Below are 19,956 nucleotides of genomic sequence, written 5' to 3'. Positions count from 1 at the left end.
AGTAGTTGATGTTGTAGGCTTGTTTAAAGAGATGGGTTTTTAAAGCTCGCTTGAATAGGTCGGGGCTAGGTATCAGTCTGATCGTCTGGGGAAGTGCATTCCAGAGAGCTGGAGCAGCACGAGAGAAGTCTTGTAGACGGAGGTGTGAGGTTCAGATTACGGGGGATGTTAGCCTTAGGTCATTTGTAGAACGGAGCGCACGTGTAGGGGGATAGACAGAGATGAGAGAGGAGATATAAGGCGGTGCAGAACTGTGGAGGGCTTTGTGGGTGAGAGAGATGAGTTTATACAGGACCCTGTAGCGAATGGGTAGCCAGTGTAATGACTGGCACTAGATGGAGGCATCGGTGAAGCAGCTGGACAGAAATATGACTCTGGCTGCAGCATTCAACATGGATTGGAGAAGAGAAAGTTTGGTAAGAGGGAGACCAATCAGAAGAGAGTTGCAGTAGTCCAGACGAGAATGAATAAGAGCGACAGTAAGAGTCTTAGCAGTTTCAAAGGTGAGAAAAGGTCGGATTCTGGAGATGTTTTTAAAGGGAACCTGTCACCCCGTTTTTTTCCGTATGAGATAAAAATACCGTTAAATAGGGCCTGAGCTGTACATTACAATAGTGTATTTTGTGGACCCTGATTCCCCACCTATGCTGCCGAAATACGTTACCAAAGTCGCCGTTTTCGCCTGTCAATCAGTCCGGTCTGGTCGGATGGGCGTGGTGACATCGCTGTTTCTTCCCCCAGATCTTGCTTATTTTTCCGTTGGTGGCGTAGTGGTTTGCGTATGCCCAAGTGCCGAATCCACTGCACAGGTGAGGAAAGAGCGCGATCTGCGCTATTCCCCTGGTGATCGGTGGGGGTGGCCATCTTCCTGTGGCCGCGCGTGCGCAGATGGAGCGCTCTGCTGCCCGGGGTTTCAGGAAACTGGCCGCGGGATGCCGCGCGTGCGCAGATGGAGATCGCGGCGGCCATTTTCCTGAAGCCGAGATGCGAACACGGCTTCAGGAAAATGGCCGCCGCGATCTCCATCTGCGCACGCGTGGCATCCCGCGGCCATTTTCCTGAAGCCCTGGGCAGCAGAGCGCTCCATCTGCGCACGCGCGGCCACAGGAAGATAACCGCCCCCACGATCACCAGGGGAATAGCGCAGATCGCACTCTTTTCCTTCAGCTGCGCAGTGGATTCGCCTGTTGGGCATGCGCAGACCACTATGCCACCAACAGAAAGATGAGCAGGATCTGGGGGAGAAACAGTGATGTCACCACGCCCATATGACCAGACCAGCGTGAGTGACAGCCCAAAACAGCGACTTTACAAAGGTATTTCGGCAGCATAGGTGGGGAATAAAGGCACAAAAAATACACTAATGTAAAGCACAGCTCTGCCCCTATTTAACGCTATTTTTATCTCATCTTGAAAAAACGGGGTGACAGGTTCCCTTTAAGATGTAGGTGACAAGAGCGAGTGAGTGATCGGATATAGGGAGTAAAGGAAAGTTCGGAGTCGAATATGACCCCAAGACAGCGGGCATGCTGCTTCGGAGTAATGGTTGAACCCTCCAGAGTAATTTCGACGTTGGGAAGAGTGAGGTTAGTAGAAGGGAGAAACACAAGAAGTTCCGTTTTGGAGAGATTTAGTTTCAGATAGAGGGAAGACATGATGTTAGAGACAGCAGACAAACAATCCTTGGTATTTTTAATTAGGGTAGGGGTGATGACAGGGGAAGAAGTGTATAATTGGGTGTCATCAGCATAGAGATGATACTGGAACCCAAATCTGCTGACTACTTTTTAGTTTTGAGCCAAAATTATTATCATAAGATGCGCCTATTTTGAAGTCTATTTTCTACTTGATGTTTGCAGCTGATTCGCAATGTGCGACTTTTTAACCCCTTCACCCCTGGGCTGTTTTTCACTTTTGTTTTTAACTCCCCTTCTTCCAAGAGCCATAACTTTTTATTTCTTAGTCAATATGGCCATGTGAGGGCCTGTTTTTTGCAGGACGAGTTGTACTTTTGTACGACACCATTGATTTTACCATATAGTATACTGGAAAACTGGAAGAAAAAATTCAATATGTGGCTAAATTGCAAAAAAAATTGTTCAATTCCACAACTTTTTTTTGTATTTACCATGCTCACTATATGGTAAAACTGATCTGGCAATATGATTCTCCAGGTCAGTATGAGTACACAGAAACAAAACATGTAAAGGTTTTTTTTAGGTAAGTGGTAAAAAGAAATTAGAAAATTTGTATGGAAAAAAGTTTTTACTTTTGTCGACACTTTCCTGAGACCCATAACGTTTTCATTTCTTGGATATGGGGTTTAGTAAGGGCTCATTTTTTGAGCCCTGATCTGACATTTTTATTGATACCATTTTGGGACAGGTATGATGTGTTGATCGCCTCTGATTACATTTTATTGCAATGTGGTAGCGGACAAAATACTAAATTCTACATTTTGTATTTGTTTTCTCATTGCTCTTTACTGATCGGGTTCATTTACTTTATATTTTGATGGATTGGACATTTCTGAAAGCGATACCAAATACAATGGGCAAAATAAGTATTTGATACACTGACGATTTTGCAAGTTTTCCCTACAAAGAATGGAGAGGTCTGTAAATTTTAACGTAAGTACACTTCAACCAAGACAGAATCTTACAAAAAAATCAAGGAAATCACATTGTATGATTTTTAAATAATTAATTTGCATTTTATTAAATGAAATATATTGAATAAGTACGGTATGTGATACAATAGAAAAGCAGATCTTAATATTTAGTACAGAAATCTTTGTTTCCTCTAGTTTTTTACCAAGTTTGCAGGTGATTATTTTGGCTCATTCCTCGATACAGATTTTCTCCAGATCTTTCAGGTTTCCGGGCTGTCACTGGGCAACATTGAATTTCAGCTCTCCAAAGATTTTCTATTGGGTTCAGGTCTAGAGACTGGCTAGGCCTCTCCAGGACCTTGAATGCTTCTTAGGGAACCACTCCTTAGTTGCCCTGGCTGTGTGATTTTGGTCATCATCATACTGGAAGACTCAGCCACAACCCATCTTCGATGCTCTTACTGAGGGAACAAGGTTGTTGGCCAAAATCTCACAATGGCCACGATCCATCTTCAATGCCCTTACTGAGGAAAGGAGGTTGCTGGCCAAAATCTCACAATGACCCCATCCATCCTCCCTTCAATATGGTGCAGTCGTCCTGTCCCCTTTACAAAAAAGCACCCCAAAGTATAATGTTTACCCCACCATGCTTCACGGTTGGGACAGTGTTCTTGGGGTTGTACTCATCCTTCTTCTTCCTCCAAACACGGCGAGTGGAGTTGATACCAAAAAGTTCTATTTTGGTCTCATCTGACCACATGATATGTGCTGGCGTCAGCAGGGAGACATTGTGTGCCCTACAGGATTTTAATCCATGACAGCGTAGTGTGTTACTGATGGTAATGTTTGAGACTGTGGTCCAAGCTCTCTTCAGGTCATTGACTAGGTCCTCCCATGTATTTCTAGCCTGATTCCTGACCTCAGAATCATCCTTACCCCACAAGGCAAGATCTTGCATGGAGGCCCAGACCGAGGAAGATCGACCAACATCTTGTGCTTCTTTTATTTTCTAATAATTTTACCAACAATTGTTGCCTTCTCACCAAGCTGCTTGCCTATTGTCATGAAGCCCATCTCAGCCTTGGGTAGGTCTACAATTTTGTCCCTGGTGTCCTTAGACAGCTCTTTGGTCTTGTCCATGGTGGAGAGGTTGGAGGGTGAATGATTGAGTGTGTGGACAGGTGTCTTATATACAGGTAACGAGATCAAGCAGGTGGAATTAATACAGGTAATGAGTGCAGAGTAGGAGGGCTTCTTAAAGAAAAACTAACAGGTCTGTGAGAGACAGAATTTTTGATGGTTGGTAGCTGATAAAAGACTTATTTCATGCAATAAAATGAAATTAAATTATTTAAAAATCATACAATGTGATTTTCTGTTTTATATTTTTAGATTCTGTCTCTCACAGTTGAAGTGTACCTATGATAAAATTACAGACCTCTCCATTCTTTGTAGGTGGGAAAACTTGCAAAATGGGCAATGTATCAAATAGTTATTTTCCCCACTGTATGTGTATTTTTATTTTTTTTTATTTTCAATGGGGCAAAAGAGAGTGATTTGAACTTGTTTTGTTTTTATTTTGTCATATATACGGTACTCATTCACTTCTACTACAGCATCTATCACCATGGATCCAGGAAATCTTCAGAGGGGCAGAGATGCAAGAAACTGCAGTGAGTAACTACAGCACTGCCCCCTTAAGGCGTCCTGTTTCAGGAGGGGTGATGGACACTGCAGAAAAGTGAGTGCAGCCCCAGCCTCCTATGACGTCACGTTTCAGGAAAGTGAATGCAGCCCCAGCCTCCTATGACGTCACGTTTGACTCCTCTCAAACGAAATGGGACACAAATACAGTGGGAAAAAAAACACATTTAGAGATTAGATAGATACGGAAAAATGTAGGGTGTTGAGTAATAAAGGAAATGACAAAAATGGTTAGGGTGTGAAGATAGATATTTAGAAAGGAAATTTTAGGAACTAAACCAACCCTTTAAGTCTTAAGCTCTATTTAAGACAATAATAATCATAAAAACAATAAATATAAGTTTGACTGAGACAATAGTACATAATAGCAATTTCAGTTACGAAGACACTAATCACCACTTATCAACAAATCTTAGATAAATAAATTTGGCAGTTTTCCTTATTTTGCTGCCTACAATGATAAATGACACACGGTCACTTACCATGCATGTCCAAGATGTGCGTGATCATAAACTGTAGGCCCACAGCTATACCTAAAACAGCAGTACAGATAATATTACCATAAGAATAGTTTTGATTTAGGATGTCAAATATAAAAAAAAAATGAATTAAAAAAAAATTAAATACTGCAAGTTAACACGAGTCAACATTACTGCTCTTTATCCCAAATGTTAATGGTTTATTTTATTTCATGTCCATCTCCTTCACAGCTGTCTAAAAGAATTTCAAGTCCTCTCCATTTATGATGTGCTTGCTGTCAGTGAATGGAGATTCATTTACATTCAGAAGCTGGAAGCTTGTCCTCCTCATGCACAAGTGATTGTTTTTTTTTCAATCCACATAAAATATGGTGACAGCTTTCAAGGAGACGTCGCCAGAAGCACGGATTGGTCACTTATTTTTGCCTCTTCACAGCTTTTGAGGCCTGAAGTGATTAAAAGAATTCATAAAAGACGGAAAAGGTGCATGGCTAGTCGCTTTGAATAGAAAATGTTCCGTCTTTTTGCCACTTATTCAGCTGGAATCCACCTGATAAATCTGTTGTGTGCACATACTCAAAATGGGGTTATTCCTCACCCCGATCCTGCAGAACCTTGTACATTAGTCTTTATTCTCTCCAGTTTTCTGTAATGCTCATTTTGTCTGTAAGACTACAGGACAGCTACAGTACAGACCAAAAGTTTGGACACACCTTATTTAAAGATTTTTCTGTATTTTCATGACTATGAAAATTGTACATTCACACTGAAGGCATCAAAACTATGAATTAACACATGTGGAATTATATACTTAACAAAAAAGTGTGAAACAACTGAAATTATGTCTTATATTCTAGGTTCTTCAAAGTAGCCACCTTTTGCTTTGATTACTGCTTTGCACACTCTTGGCATTCTCTTGATGAGCTTCAAGAGGTAGTCACCTGGAATGGTCTTCCAACAATCTTGAAGGAGTTCACAGAGGTGCTTAGCACTTGTTGGCCCTTTTGCCATCGCTCTGCGGTCCAGCTCACCCCAAACCATCTCGATTGGGTTCAGGTCTGGTGATTGTGGAGGCCAGATCATCTGGCGTAGCACCCCATCACTCTCCTTCTTGGTCAAATAGCCCTTACACAGCCTGGAGGTGTGTTTGGGGTCATTGTCCTGTTGAAAAATAAATGATGGTCCAACTAAACGCAAACTGGATGGAATAGCATGCCACTGCAACATGCTGTGGTAGCCATGCTGGTTCAGTATGCCTTCAATTTTGAATAAATCCCCAACAGTGTCACCAGCAAAGCACCCCCACACCATCACACCTCTTCCTCCATGCTTCATGGTGGGAACCAGGCATATAGAGTCCATCCGTTCACCTTTTCTGCGTCGCACAAAGACACGGTGGTTGGAACCAAAGATCTCAAATTTGGACTCATCAGACCAAAGCACAGATTTCCATTGGTCTAATGTCCATTCCTTGTGTTCTTTAGCCAAACAAGTCTCTTCTGCTTGTTGCCTGTCCTTAGCAGTGGTTTCCTAGCAGCTATTTTACCATGAAGGCCTGCTGCACAAAGTCTCCTCTTAACAGTTGTTGTAGAGATGTGTGTGCTGCTAGAGATGCATCTGCTGCTAGAGCTCTGTGTGGCATTGACCAGGTTTCTAATCTGAGCTGCTGTTAACCTGCGATTTCTGAGGCTGGTGACTCGGATAAACTTATCCTCAGAAGCAGAGGTGAATCTTGGTCTTCCTTTCCTGGGGCAGTCCTCATGTGAGCCAGTTTCTTTGTAGCGCTTGATGGTTTTTGCAACTGCACTTGGGGACACTTTCAAAGTTTTCTAAATTTTTCGGACTGACCTTCATTTCTTTAAGTAATGATGGACACTCGTTTTTCTTTACTTAGCTGCTTTTTTCTTGCCATAATGCAAATTCTAACAGTCTATTCAGTAGGACTATCAGCTGTGTATCCATCAGACTTCTGCACAACACAACTGATGGTCCCATCCCCATTTATAAGGCGAGAAATCCCACTTATTAAACCTGATAGGGCACACCTGTGAAGTGAAAACCATTCCCGGTGAGTACCTCTTGAAGCTCATCCAGAGAATGCCAAGAGTGTGCAAAGCAGTCATCAAAGCAAAAGGTGGCTACTTTGAAGAACCTGGAATATAAGACAATTTCAGTTGTTTCACACTTTTTTGTTAAGCATATAATTCCACATGTGTTAATTCATAGTTTTGATGCCTTCAGTGTGAATGTACAATTTTCATAGTCATGAAAATACAGGAAAATCTTTAAAATGAGAAGATGTGTCCAAACTTTTGGTCTGTACTTTCTCTCCAGTTTTCTGTAATGCTCATTTTGTCTGTAAGAATACAGGACAGCTACATGCTCGCACCCTGTAACATGGGGACCTCATTATGTACCCATGGCACAACCCGAGCCAGAACTGCTACACCCTCGCACCCTGTAAGATGGGGACCTCATTATGGACCCATGGCACTATCCGAGCCAGAACTGCTACACCCTCGCACCCTGTAAGATGGGGACCTCATTATGGACCCATGGCACTACCCGAGCCAGAACTGCTACACCCTCGCACCCTGTAAGATGGGGACCTCATTACGGACCCATGGCACTACCCGGGCCAGAACTGCTACACCCTCGCACCCTGTAAGGTAGGGACCTCATTATGGACCCATGGCACAACCCGAGCCAGAACTGCTACACCCTCGCACCCTGTAAGGTAGGGACCTCATTATGGACCCATGGCACTAACCGGGCCAGGATGACTACCCTCTCACCCTGTAAGGTAGGGACCTCATTATGGACTCATGACACTACCCGAGCCAGAACTGCTACACCCTCGCACCCTGTAAGGTAGGGACCTCATTATGGACCCATGACACTACCCAAGCCAGAACTGCTACACCCTCGCACCCTGTAAGATGGGGACTTCATTATGGACCCATGGCACTACCCGGGCCAGGATGGCTACACCACTCGCACCTTGTAAGATGGGGACCTCATTATGAATCCATGGCACTACCTGAGCTAGAACTGCTACACCCTCGCACCTTGTAAGATGGGGACCTCGTTATGGAACCATGGCACTATAAAGGCCAGGACGGTTACACCCTCACACCCTATAAGATGGGGACCTCATTATGGACACATGGCACTAACCGGGCCAGGACGGCTACACGCTCACACCATGTAAGATAGAGACCTTGTTATGAAACTCTGGCACTACCTGGAACAGGACGGCTACACCCTCGCACCCTGTAAGATGGGGACTTCATTATGGACCCATGGCACTACCTGGGCCAGGAAGATTACACTCACAAGCAGTAAGATAGAGACCTCATTGTGGACCCATGGTACTACCCGGGCCAGGACCGCTACACCCTCACACCCTGTAAGGTAGGGACCTCATTATGAACCCGTGGCACTATCCAGGAAAGACGGCTACACCCTCACACTATGTAAGATGGGGACCTCATTATGAACCCGTGGCACTACCCGAGCCAGGACAGCTACACCCTCACACCCTGTAAGGTAGGGACCTTATTATGAACCCGTGGCACAATCCAGGAAAGGACGGCTACACGCTCGCACCATGTAAGATGGGGACCTCATTATGGACCCATGGCACTACCCGGGCCAGACCTGCTACACGCTCGCACCCTGTAAGGCCTCATGCACAGTATTGTCTCATCAGTATCTGTATGCCAAAACCAGGAGTGTCTCCAAAACCAGAACATTCGTCAATCTCGCAATTATAGTTTTTTTTCTGCAAGTTCCACTCCTGGCTTTGGCATACATAGTTACATAGTTATTAAGGTTGAAGGAAGACTGTAAGTCCATCTAGTTCAACCCATAGCCTAACCTAACATGCCCTAACATGTTGATCCAGAGGAAGGCAAAAAAAAACCATGTGGCAAAGAGTAAGCTCCACCATGGGGAAAAAAATTCCTTCCCGACTCCACATACGGCAATCAGACTAGTTCCCTGGATCAACGCCTTATCAAGGAATCTAGTGTATATACCCTGTAACATTACACTTTTCCAGAAAGGTATCCAGTCCCCTCTTAAATTTAATTAATGAATCACTCATTACAACATCATACGGCAGAGAGTTCCATAGTCTCACTGCTCTTACAGTAAAGAATCCGCGTCTGTTATTATGCTTAAACCTTCTTTCCTCCAGACGTAGAGGATGCCCCCTTGTCCCTGTCTCAGGTCTATGATTAAAAAGATCATCAGAAAGGTCTTTGTACTGTCCCCTCATATATTTATACATTAAAATAAGATCACCCCTTAGTCTTCGTTTTTCCAAACTAAATAGCCCCAAGTGTAATAACCTATCTTGGTATGGCAGACCCCCAGTCCTCTAATAACCTTGGTCGCTCTTCTCTGCACCTGCTCCAGTTCAGCTATGTCTTTCTTATACACCGGAGACCAGAACTGTGCACAGTATTCTAAGTGTGGTCGCACTAGTGACTTGTATAGAGGTAAAATTATGTTCTCCTCATGAGCATCTATGCCTCTTTTAATACATCCCATTATTTTATTTGCCTTTGTAGCAGCTGCCTGACACTGGCCACTGAATATGAGTTTGTCATCCAACCATACACCCAGGTCTTTTTCATTGACGGTTTTGCCCAGAGTTTTAGAATTAAGCACATAGTTATACATCTTATTACTTCTACCCAAGTGCATGACCTTACATTTATCCCCATTAAAGCTCATTTGCCATTTATCAGCCCAAGCTTCTAGTTTACGTAAATCATCCTGTAATATAAAATTGTCCTCCCCTGTATTGATTACCCTGCAGAGTTTAGTGTCATCTGCAAATATTGAAATTCTACTCTGAATGCCCCCTACAAGGTCATTAATAAATATGTTAAAAAGAAGAGGGCCCAATACTGACCCCTGTGGTACCCCACTGCTAACCGCAACCCAGTCCGAGTGTGCTCCATTAATAACCACCCTTTGTTTCCTATTCCTATCCTACAAACACTGATGCAAAAATACTGACTTGTGAATGAGGCCTAAGATGGGGACCTTATTATGGACCCATGACATTACCCGGACACTAGCATCCTCTACAAGCAATGTTTCTGGGGCACAGTACGGGTAGATGGCAGGAGTTGAGAACCATTTTTATGAGGTGGCACTTGTGGAGGACCTAACGCCTTTCATGTTACCCATGAGACAGTACTATGCTATAAAGTGCGTGTCCTGAGGATCTATGGGAGATACATAGCGCGTGTCCTAAAGATCTATGGGAGATACGTAGCGCTTGTCCTAAGGAGCTATGGGAGATACATAGCGCGTGTCCTAAGGAGCTATGGGAGATACATAGCGCGTGTCCTAAGGATCTATGGGAGATACGTAGCGCGAGTCCTAACGATCTATGGGAGATACGTAGCCTGTGTCCTAAGAATCTATGGGAGATACGTAGCCTGTGTCCTAAGGATCTATGGGAAGTACGTAGCCTGTGTCCTAAGGATCTATGGGAGATACGTAGCCCGTGTCCTAAGGATCTATGGGAGGTACGTAGCCTGTGTCCTAAGGATCTATGGGAGATACGTAGCTCGTGTCCTAAGGATCTATGGGAGGTACGTAGCCTGTGTCCTAAGGATCTATGGGAAGTACGTAGCCTGTGTCCTAAGGATCTATGGGAGATACGTAGCGCGTGTCCCAAGGATCTATGGGAGATACAGAATGGTAATGAGGGTACTGGGGGGTCAGCCAGAGGTCATCAGGACAGATATTCAGCCTCTGGATATTTCCATTCACTGACAGCAGGCCGAACCCTTACAATAACATAATACACCAAAGCAGAAAGCTGCCGAACTTTACATCATAAATGGAAGACGTTTTATTTACATAAAGACCTTTTCCCTGGGTGACAAACCATCCTAGAAGCATTATACAGCCCGACCAGGTGTTATACAACCGCGGGTGTAGACCGCGCCACCATCCCACACAACTGCCGCCACACGTCATGCGATACAATACAGGCAGGGTCTGACCATGTCGCCAGCGCCGGTCGGTGCAGTGAGAGCACTTCCTTCCTTTTAGTCAGGCTGTTGTACACTTGTATCCCCGTGTCATATCCACTAGGGGGCGCACAGTGCCCAGCTGCAGAGGTACATAAGCCTCCGGCCCGAACGTTCACGGTCACTCCGGGGAGCCGCCGGCAGCAAAGCCGCGCTATGCCCTGCATCCTCCTTCCTTTGACACCCGACAACTCGCATCCAGCGCGACAGTCTCCGTGTTGTCAGCCGTACAGTGCGGTATTAGGAGCGCTGTCACTGAGGCCACATGCATCACACTCAGACAGAAGCCAGCCTCCCTCCATGAAACCAAGCCTCTTCCTTTGCCCCTCCCACCGTTAACCCTGCTCTAGTGCTCTGCCCTCATAGAGCAGGAAAGAAACCAGCGCCACGTTGTATGGACCTAAGGCTCACCTTAGCTTAGCTGTTCTGTGACAGGATTATACAGATATTGTGTGTATGGCAGCATGGGCCACTTACTGTACAGCCTCCCTAGCCCGGGCCACTTACTGTACAGCCTCCCTAGCCCGAGCCAGTACTGTACAGCTTAACTAGCCCAAACCACTACTGTACAGCTTCCCTAGCCCAGGCCAGTACTGTACAGCTTCCCTAGCCCAAACCACTACTGTACAGCCTCCCTAGCCCGGGCCAGTACTGTACAGCTTCCCTAGCCCAGGCCAGTACTGTACAGCTTCCCTAGCCCAAACCACTACTGTACAGCCTCCCTAGCCCGGGCCAGTACTGTACAGCTTCCCTAGCCCGGGCCAGTACTGTACAGCTTCCCTAGCCCAAACCACTACTGTACAGCCTCCCTAGCCCAAACCACTACTGTACAGCCTCCCTAGCCCGGGCCAGTACTGTACAGCTTCCCTAGCCCGGGCCAGAACTGTACAGCCTCCCTAGCCCAGGCCAGTACTGTACACCTTAGCCCAGGCCAGTACTGTTCAGCCTTCCTAGTCCGGGCCAGAACTGTACAGCCTCCCGAGCCAATACTGTATGGCTTCTCTAGCCCGAGCCAATACTGGATGGCTTCCCTAGCCCGGGCCAGTACTGTACAGCTTCCCTAGCCCAGGCCATTACTGTACAGCCTCCCTAGCCCGAGCCAATACTGTATGGCTTCCCTAGCCCGGGCCAGTACTGTACAGCTTCCCTAGCCCAGGCCAATACTGTACAGCGTCCCTAGCCCGGGCCAGTACTGTACAGCTTCTCTAGCCAGGACCAGTACTGTACAGCCTCCCTAGCCTGAGCCAATACTGTATGGCTTTGCTAGCCTGGGCCAGTACTGTACAGCTTCCCTAGCCCAGGCCAATACTGTACAGCATCCCTAGCCCGGGTCAGTACTGTACAGCTTCTCTAGCCCAGGCCAGTACTGTACAGCTTCCCTAGCCCAGGCCAATATTGTATGGCTTCCCTAGCCAGGCCATTACTACTCGGGTTCTCTAGACCGGACCATTACTACACAGCTTCTCTAACCTGGTCCAAAACTACACAGCTTCTCTGGGGCAGGCTACTACTATACGGCTTCTATAGACCAGGCAAATACTACACTTACCAAACATACTACGGGCAAATACTAAGACTTGGGTATACTAATAGATCACAGACTACACATGAGTCAAGAGTGTGATGCAGCAGCAAAAAAAAGCAAAGACAGTTCTAGGATGTATTAACAGAAGCATAGAGTCTAGATCATGCAAAGTCATTATCCCCCTCTATTCCTCCTTGGTTAGGCCTCATCTAGAATGCTGCGTCCAGTACTGGGCATCACATTTTATAAAAGACATGAGCAAACTGGAGCAAGTTCAGAGAAGAGCTAACAGAATGGTGAGCGAACTGCACAGTATGAGGAACGGTTAAAGGATCTGGGAATGTTTGACTTGCAATAATATCTGAAGGGATGTGACAGTGTAGAGGGATCATCCTTATTCTCATTTGCACATGGAAACACCAGAAGCAATGGAATGAAACTGAAAGGGAGAAGATACAGATTAGATAGAAAAAAACTTTTTGACAGTGAGGGTGATCAATAAGTGGAAAAAGTTGCCACAAGAAGTGATTTCTCCTTCAATGGAAGTCTTTAACCCCTTTCTGACATCGGACGTACTATCCCGTCGAGGTGGGGTGGGCCCGTATGACCGCCGACGGGATAGTACGTCCAGCGTGATCGGCCGCGCTGACTATCGCAGCTGACATCCGGCACTATGTGCCAGGAGCGGTCACGGACCGCCCCCGGCACATTAACCCCCGGCACACTGCGATCAAACATGATCGCAGTGTTCCGGCGGTATAGGGGAGCATCGCGCAGGGAGGGGGCTCCCTGCGTGCTTCCCTGAGACCCTCGGAGCAACGCGATGTGATCGCGTTGCACCGAGCGTCTCTTACCTCCTATCCCTGCAGGCCCCGGATCCAAAATGGCCGCGGGGCTGCATCCGGGTCCTGCAGGGACTACTTCCGGGTCCAGAGCAGGCGCTGGTAAGCCTGCAGCACTGTAAGTCAGATCACTGATGTGACAGAGTGCTGTGCAAACTGTCAGATCAGCTATCTGTGATGTCCCCCCCTGGGACAAAGTAAAAAAGTAAAAAAAAAAATTCCACATGTGTAAAAAAAAATAAATAAATAAATTCCTAAATAAAAAATATATATATATATTATTCCCATAAATACATTTCTTTATCTAAATAAAATAAAAAAACAATAAAAGTACACATATTTAGTATCGCCGCGTCCGTAACGACCCAACCTATAAAACTGTCCCACTAGTTAACCCCTTCAGTGAACACCGTAAGAAAAAAAAAAAAAACGAGGCAAAAAACAACGCTTTATTATCATACCGCCGAACAAAAAGTGGAATAACACGCGATCAAAAAGACGGATATAAATAACCATGGTACCACTGAAAACGTCATCTTGTCCTGCAAAAAACGTACTGCCATACAGCATCATAAGCAAAAAAATAAAAAAGTTTTAGTCCTCAGAATAAAGCGATGCCAAAATAATTATTTTTTTCTATAAAATAGGTTTTATCGTATAAAAGCGCCAAAACATAAAAAAAATTATATAAATGAGATATCGCTGTAATCGTACTGACCCGAAGAATAAAACTGCTTCATCAATTTTACCAAACGTTGACCGGTATAAACGCCTCCCCCAAAAGAAATTCATGAATAGCTGGTTTTTGGTCATTCTGCCTCACAAAAATAAAAAGCGATCAAAAACTGTCACGTATCCGATAATGTTACCAATAAAAACGTCAACTCGTCCTGCAAAAAACAAGACCTCACATGACTCTGTGGACCAAAATATGGAAAAATTATAGGTCTCAAAATGTGGAGACGCAAAAACATTTTTGCTATAAAAAGCGTCTTTTAGTGTGTGACAGCTGCCAATCATAAAAATCCGCTATAAAAAACGCTATAAAAGTAAATCAAACCCCCCTTCATCACCCCCTTAGTTAGGGAAAAATAATAAAATTAAAAAAATTTATTTATTTCCATTTTCCCATTAGGGCTAGGGCTAGGGTTAGGGCTAGGGTTAGGGTTAGGGTTGGGGCTAGGGTTGGAGCTAAAGTTAGGGATAGGGTTGGGGCTAAAGTTAGGGTTAGGGTTGGGGCTAAAGTTAGGGTTTGGATTACATTTACGGTTGAGATTAGGGTTGGGATTAGAGTTAGGGGTGTGTCAGGGTTAGGGGTGTAGTTAGGGTTACCATTGGGATTAGGGTTAGGGGTGTGTTTGAATTAGGGTTTCAGGTAGAATTGGGGAGTTTCCTTCCACTGTTCAGGCACATCAGGGGCTCTCCAAACGCGACATGGAGTCCGATCTCAATTCCAGCCAATTCTGTGTTGAAAAAGTAAAACAGTGCTCCTTCCCTTCCGAGCTCTCCCGTGCGCCCAAACGGGTTTACCCCAACATATAGGGTATCAGCGTACTCGGGACAAATTGGACAACAAATTTTGGGGTCCAAGTTCTCTTGTTATCCTTGGGAAAATAAAAATTTGGGGGGCTAAAAATCATTTTTGTAGCAAAAGAAAAGATTTTTTATTTTCACGGCTCTGCGTTGTAAACTGTAGTGAAACACTTGGGGGTTCAAAGTTCTCACAACACATCTAGATAAGTTCCTTGGGAGGCCTAGTTTCCAATATGGGGTCACTTGTGGGGGGTTTCTACTGTTTGGGTACATCAGGGGCTCTGCAAATGCAACATGACGACTGTACACCAATCCATCTAAGTCTGCATTCCAAATGGCCCTCCTTCCCTTCCGAGCTCTGCCATGCGCCCAAACAGTGGTTCCCCCCCACATACGGGGTATCAGCGTACTCAGGACAAATTGGACAACAACTTTTGGGGTCCAATTTCTCCTGTTACCCTTGGGAAAATACAAAACTGGGGGCTAAAAAATCATTTTTGTGAAAAAAAAAGAGTTTTTATTTTCATGGCTCTGCGTTATAAACTGTAGTGAAACACTTGGGGGTTCAAAGTTCTCACAACACATGTAGATAAGTTCCTTGGGAGGTCTAGTTTCCAATATGGGGTCACTTGTGGGGGTTTGTACTGTTTGGGTACATCAGGGGCTTTGCAAATGCAACGTGACGCCTGCAGACCAATCCATCTAAGTCTGTATTCCAAATGGCGCTCCTTCCCTTCCGAGCTCTGCCATGTGCCCAAACAGTGGTTCCCCCCACATATGGGGTATCAGCGTACTCAGGACAAATTGGACAACAACTATTGGGGTCCAATTTATCTTGTTACCCTTGGAAAATACAAAACTGGGGACTAAAAAATCATTTTTGTGAAAAAAAAAATTATTTTCACGGCTCTGCGTTATAAACTGTAGTGAAACACTTGGGGTTCAAAGCTCTCAAAACACATCTAGATAAGTTCCTTAGGGGGTCTACTTTCCAAAATGGTGTCACTTGTGGGGGGTTTCAATGTTTAGGCACATCAGGGGCTCTCCAAACGCAACATGGCGTCTCATCTTAATTCCAGTCAATTTTGCATTGAAAAGTAAAATGGCGCTCCTTCCCTTCCGAGCTCTGCTATGCGCCCAAACAGTGGTTTACCTCCACATATGGGGTATCGTCGTACTCAGGACAAATTGAACAGCAACTTTTGTGGTCTAATTTCTTCTCTTACCCTTGGGAAAATAAAAAATTGGGGACGAAAAGATCATTTTTGTGAAAAAATATGATTTTTATTTTTTACGGCTCTGCATTATAAACTTCTGTGAAGCACTTGTTGGGTCAAAGTGCTCACCACACATCTAGATAAGTTCCTTAGGGGGTCTACTTTCCAAAATGGTGTCACTTGTGGGGGGTTTCAATGTTTACGCACATCAGGGGCTCTCCAAACGCAACATGGCGTCCCATCTCAATTCCAGTCAATTTTGCATTGAAAAGTCAAATGGCGCTCCTTCCCTTCCGAGCTCTGCCATGCGCCCAAACAGTGCTTTACACCCACATATGGGGTATCAGCGTACTCAGGACAAATTGCACAACAATTTTTGGTGTCCAATTTCTTCTCTTACCCTTGGGAAAATAAAAAATTGGGGGCGAAAAGATCATTTTTGTGAAAAAAATATGATTTTTTATTTTTACGGCTCTGCATTATAAACTTCTGTGAAGCAGTTGGTGGGTCAAAGTGCTCACCACACATCTAGATAAGTTCCTTAGGGGGTCTACTTTCCAAAATGGTGTCACTTGTGGGGGGTTTCAATGTTTCGGCACATCAGGGGCTCTCCAAACGCAACATGGCGTCCCATCTCAATTCCAATCAATTTTGCATTGAAAAGTAAAATGGCGCTCCTTTCCTTCCGAGCTCTGCCATGCGCCCAAACAGTGGTTTACCCCCACATATGGGGTATCAGCGTACTCAGGACAAATTGTACAACAACTTTTGGGGTCTATTTTCTCCTGTTACCCTTGGTACAATAAAACAAATTGGAGCTGAATTTAACCCCTTCCCGACATGTGACGGAATAGTACGTCACATGTCGGGACCCCCGCTTTGATGTGCGCTCCGGCGGTGAGCGCACATCAAAGTCGCGACATGTCAGCTGTTTTTTACAGCTGACATGTGCGCGCAATAGCGGCGGGTGAAATCGCGATCACCCGCCGCTATTAACTAGTTAAATGCCGCTGTCAAACGCAGACAGCGGCATTTAACTACCGCATCCGGCCGTGCGGCCGGATATGAGCGCATCGCCGACCCCTGTCACATGATCGGGGGTCGGCGATGCTCCTCCATTGTAACCATAGAGGTCCTTGAGACCTCTATGGTTACTGATTGCCGGTGGCTGTGAGCGCCCCCCTGTGGTCGGCGCTCACAGCACACCTGCATTTTAGCTACATAACAGCGATCTGATGATCGCTGTTATGTAGCAGAGCCGATCGGGCTGTGCCTGCTTCTAGCCTCCCATGGAGGCTATAGAAGCATGGCAAAAGTAAAAAAAAAAAGTTTTTAAAAATGTGAAAAAAATAAAAAAAACATAAAAGTTTAAATCACCCCCCTTTCGCCCCAATCAAAATAAATCAATAAAAAAAAAAAAAAACCTACACATATTTGGTATCGCCGCGTTCAGAATCGCCCGATCTATCAATTAAAAAAAAGCATTAACCTGATCGCTAAATGGCGTAATGAGAAAAAAATTCGAAACGCCAGATTTACGTTTTTTTGGTCGCCACGACATTGCATTAAAATGCAATAACGGGCGATCAAAAGAACGTTATCTACACCAAAATGCTATCATTAAAAACGCCAGCTCGGCACGCAAAAAATAAGCCCTCACCTGACCCCAGATCACGAAACATGGAGACGCTACGAGTATCGGAAAATGGCGCAATTTTGTTTTGTTTTGTTTTTTGCAAAGTTTGGAATTTTTTTTCACCACTTAGGTGAAAAATAACCTAGTCATGTTAGGTGTCTATGAACTCGTAGTGACCTGGAGAATCATAATGGCAGGTCAGTTTTAGCATTTAGTGAACCTAGCAAAATAGGCAAGCAAAAAACAAGTGTGGGATTGCACTTTTTTTGCAATTTCACTGCACTTGGAATTTTTTTCCCGTTTTCTAGTACACGACATGCTAAAACCAATGATGTCGTTCAAAAGTACAACTCGTCCCGCAAAAAATAAGCCCTCACATGGCCAAATTGACGGAAAAATAAAAAAGTTATGGCTCTGGGAAGGAGGGGAGCGAAAAACGGAAAAAGCTCCGGGGGTGAAGGGGTTAATTTTGTGTGAAAAAAGGTTAAATGTTCATTTTTATTTAAACATTCCAAAAATTCCTGTGAAACACCTGAAGGGTTAATAAACTTCTTGAATGTGGTTTTGAGCACCTTGAGGGGTGCAGTTTTTAGAATGGTGTCACACTTGGGTATTTTCTATCATATAGACCCCTCAAAATGACTTCAAATGAGATGTGGTCCCTAAAAAAAAATGGTGTTGTAAAAAGGAGAAATTTCTGGTCAACTTTTAACCCTTATAACTCCCTAACAAAAAAAAATTTTGGTTCCAAAATTGTGCTGATGTAAAGTAGACATGTGGGAAATGTTACTTATTAAGTATTTTGCGTGACATATCTCTGTGATTTAAGGGCATAAAAATTCAAAGTTGGAAAATTGCGAAATTTTCGCCAAATTTCCTTTTTTTTCACAAATAAACGCAGGTAATATCAAAGAAATTTTACCACTATCATGAAGTACAATATGTCACGAGAAAACAATGTCAGAATCACCGGGATCCGTTGAAGCGTTCCAGAGTTACAACCTCATAAAGGGACAGTGGTCAGAATTGTAAAAATTGGCCTGGTCATTAACGGGCAAACCACCCTTGGGGGTAAAGGGGTTAAACAGAGGCTGGACAGACATCTGTCTGGGATGATTTAGTGAATCCTGCATTGAGCAGGGGGATGGACACGATGACCCTGGAGGTCCCTTCCAACTCTACCATTCTATGATTCTACACAGCTTCTCTAGCCTGGACCAATACTACACTGCTTTTCTAACCAACGTCATTGCTACACAGCTTCTTTAGCCAGAACCAATATTACACAGTTTCTCTAACCCAGGCCACTACTACACAGTTTTCATTGGCTGGGTCAATACTATACGGCTTTCCTAACCCAGGCCAGTACTACAAGACATTAATAGTCCAGGATAGTGGTACATGGCTTCTTTAGTTCAGGAAACTGCTACACTCCTCTCTAGCGCAGACCAATACCACATGGCTTCCCTAGACTGGGCCAATAACTATTTGTCTTCTCTTGCCCAGGCCAATACTATACAGTTGTGGCCAAAAGTATTGACACCCCTGCAATTCTGTCAGATAATACTCAGTTTCTTCCTGAAAATGATTGCAAACAGAAATTCTTTGTTATTATTATCTTCATTTAATTTGTCCTAAAGCCAAATTGGATATAATTCCACACCAAACATAAAAAAGGGGGTGGACAAAAGTATTGGCACTGTTCGAAAAATCATGTGATGCTTCTCTAATTTGTGTAATTAACAGCCCCTGTAACTTACCTGTGGCACCTAACATGTGTTCGCAATAACTAAATCACACTTGCAGCCAGTTGACATGGATTAAAGTTGACTCATCCTCTGTACTGTGTCCTTGTGTGTACCACATTGAGCATGGAGAAAAGAAAGAAGACCAAAGAACTGTCTGAGGACTTGAGAAACCAAATTGTGAGGAAGCATGAGCAATCTCAAGGCTACAAGTCCATCTCCAAAGACCTGAATGTTCCTGTGTCTACCGTGCGCAGTGTCATCAAGAAGTTTAAAGCCCATGGCACTGTGGCTAACCTCCCTAGATGTGGACAGAAAAGAAAAATTGACAAGAGATTTCAACGCAAGATTGTGCGGATGTTGGATAAAGAACCTCGACTAACATCCAAACAAGTTCAAGCTGCCCAGCAGTCCGAGGGTACAACAGTGTCAACCCGTACTATCCGTCGGCGTCTGAATGAAAAGGGACTGTATGGTAGGAGACCCAGGAAGACCCCACTTCTTACCCCGAGACATAAAAAAGCCAGGCTGGAGTTTGCCAAAACTTACCTGAAAAAGCCTAAAACGTTTTGGAAGAATGTTCTCTGATCAGATGAGACAAAAGT

At 44.5% G+C, this 19,956-nt stretch overlaps 1 protein-coding gene across 5 annotated transcripts in view; it reads right to left on the bottom strand.

The window, feature by feature from the left end:
• CARS2 (cysteinyl-tRNA synthetase 2, mitochondrial) overlaps positions 1 to 19,956 on the bottom strand; it is a 114,708-nt gene that overhangs the window by 87,016 nt on the left and 7,736 nt on the right. For 3 of the 5 annotated variants that reach the window (XM_077297007.1, XM_077297006.1, XM_077297004.1), the window contains one exon: positions 4,798 to 4,848. Coding sequence is in view for 3 of the 5 variants with exons in the window: in XM_077297004.1 (XP_077153119.1) it covers positions 4,798 to 4,848 (51 nt within the window). In the remaining 2 variants the exon portion in view is untranslated. Of the gene's footprint in view, positions 1 to 4,797; positions 4,849 to 10,680; positions 10,757 to 10,826; positions 11,176 to 19,956 lie in introns of those variants that run through there. The other 2 variants (XM_077297003.1, XM_077297005.1) reach the window with 2 other exon arrangements.

This window comes from Ranitomeya variabilis, chromosome 3 (assembly GCF_051348905.1).
Source record: "Ranitomeya variabilis isolate aRanVar5 chromosome 3, aRanVar5.hap1, whole genome shotgun sequence".
Lineage (NCBI taxonomy): Eukaryota > Metazoa > Chordata > Amphibia > Anura > Dendrobatidae > Ranitomeya > Ranitomeya variabilis.
Note: the sequence above shows the minus strand (reverse complement) of the source record. Positions and strands in the feature narration are given on the sequence as shown.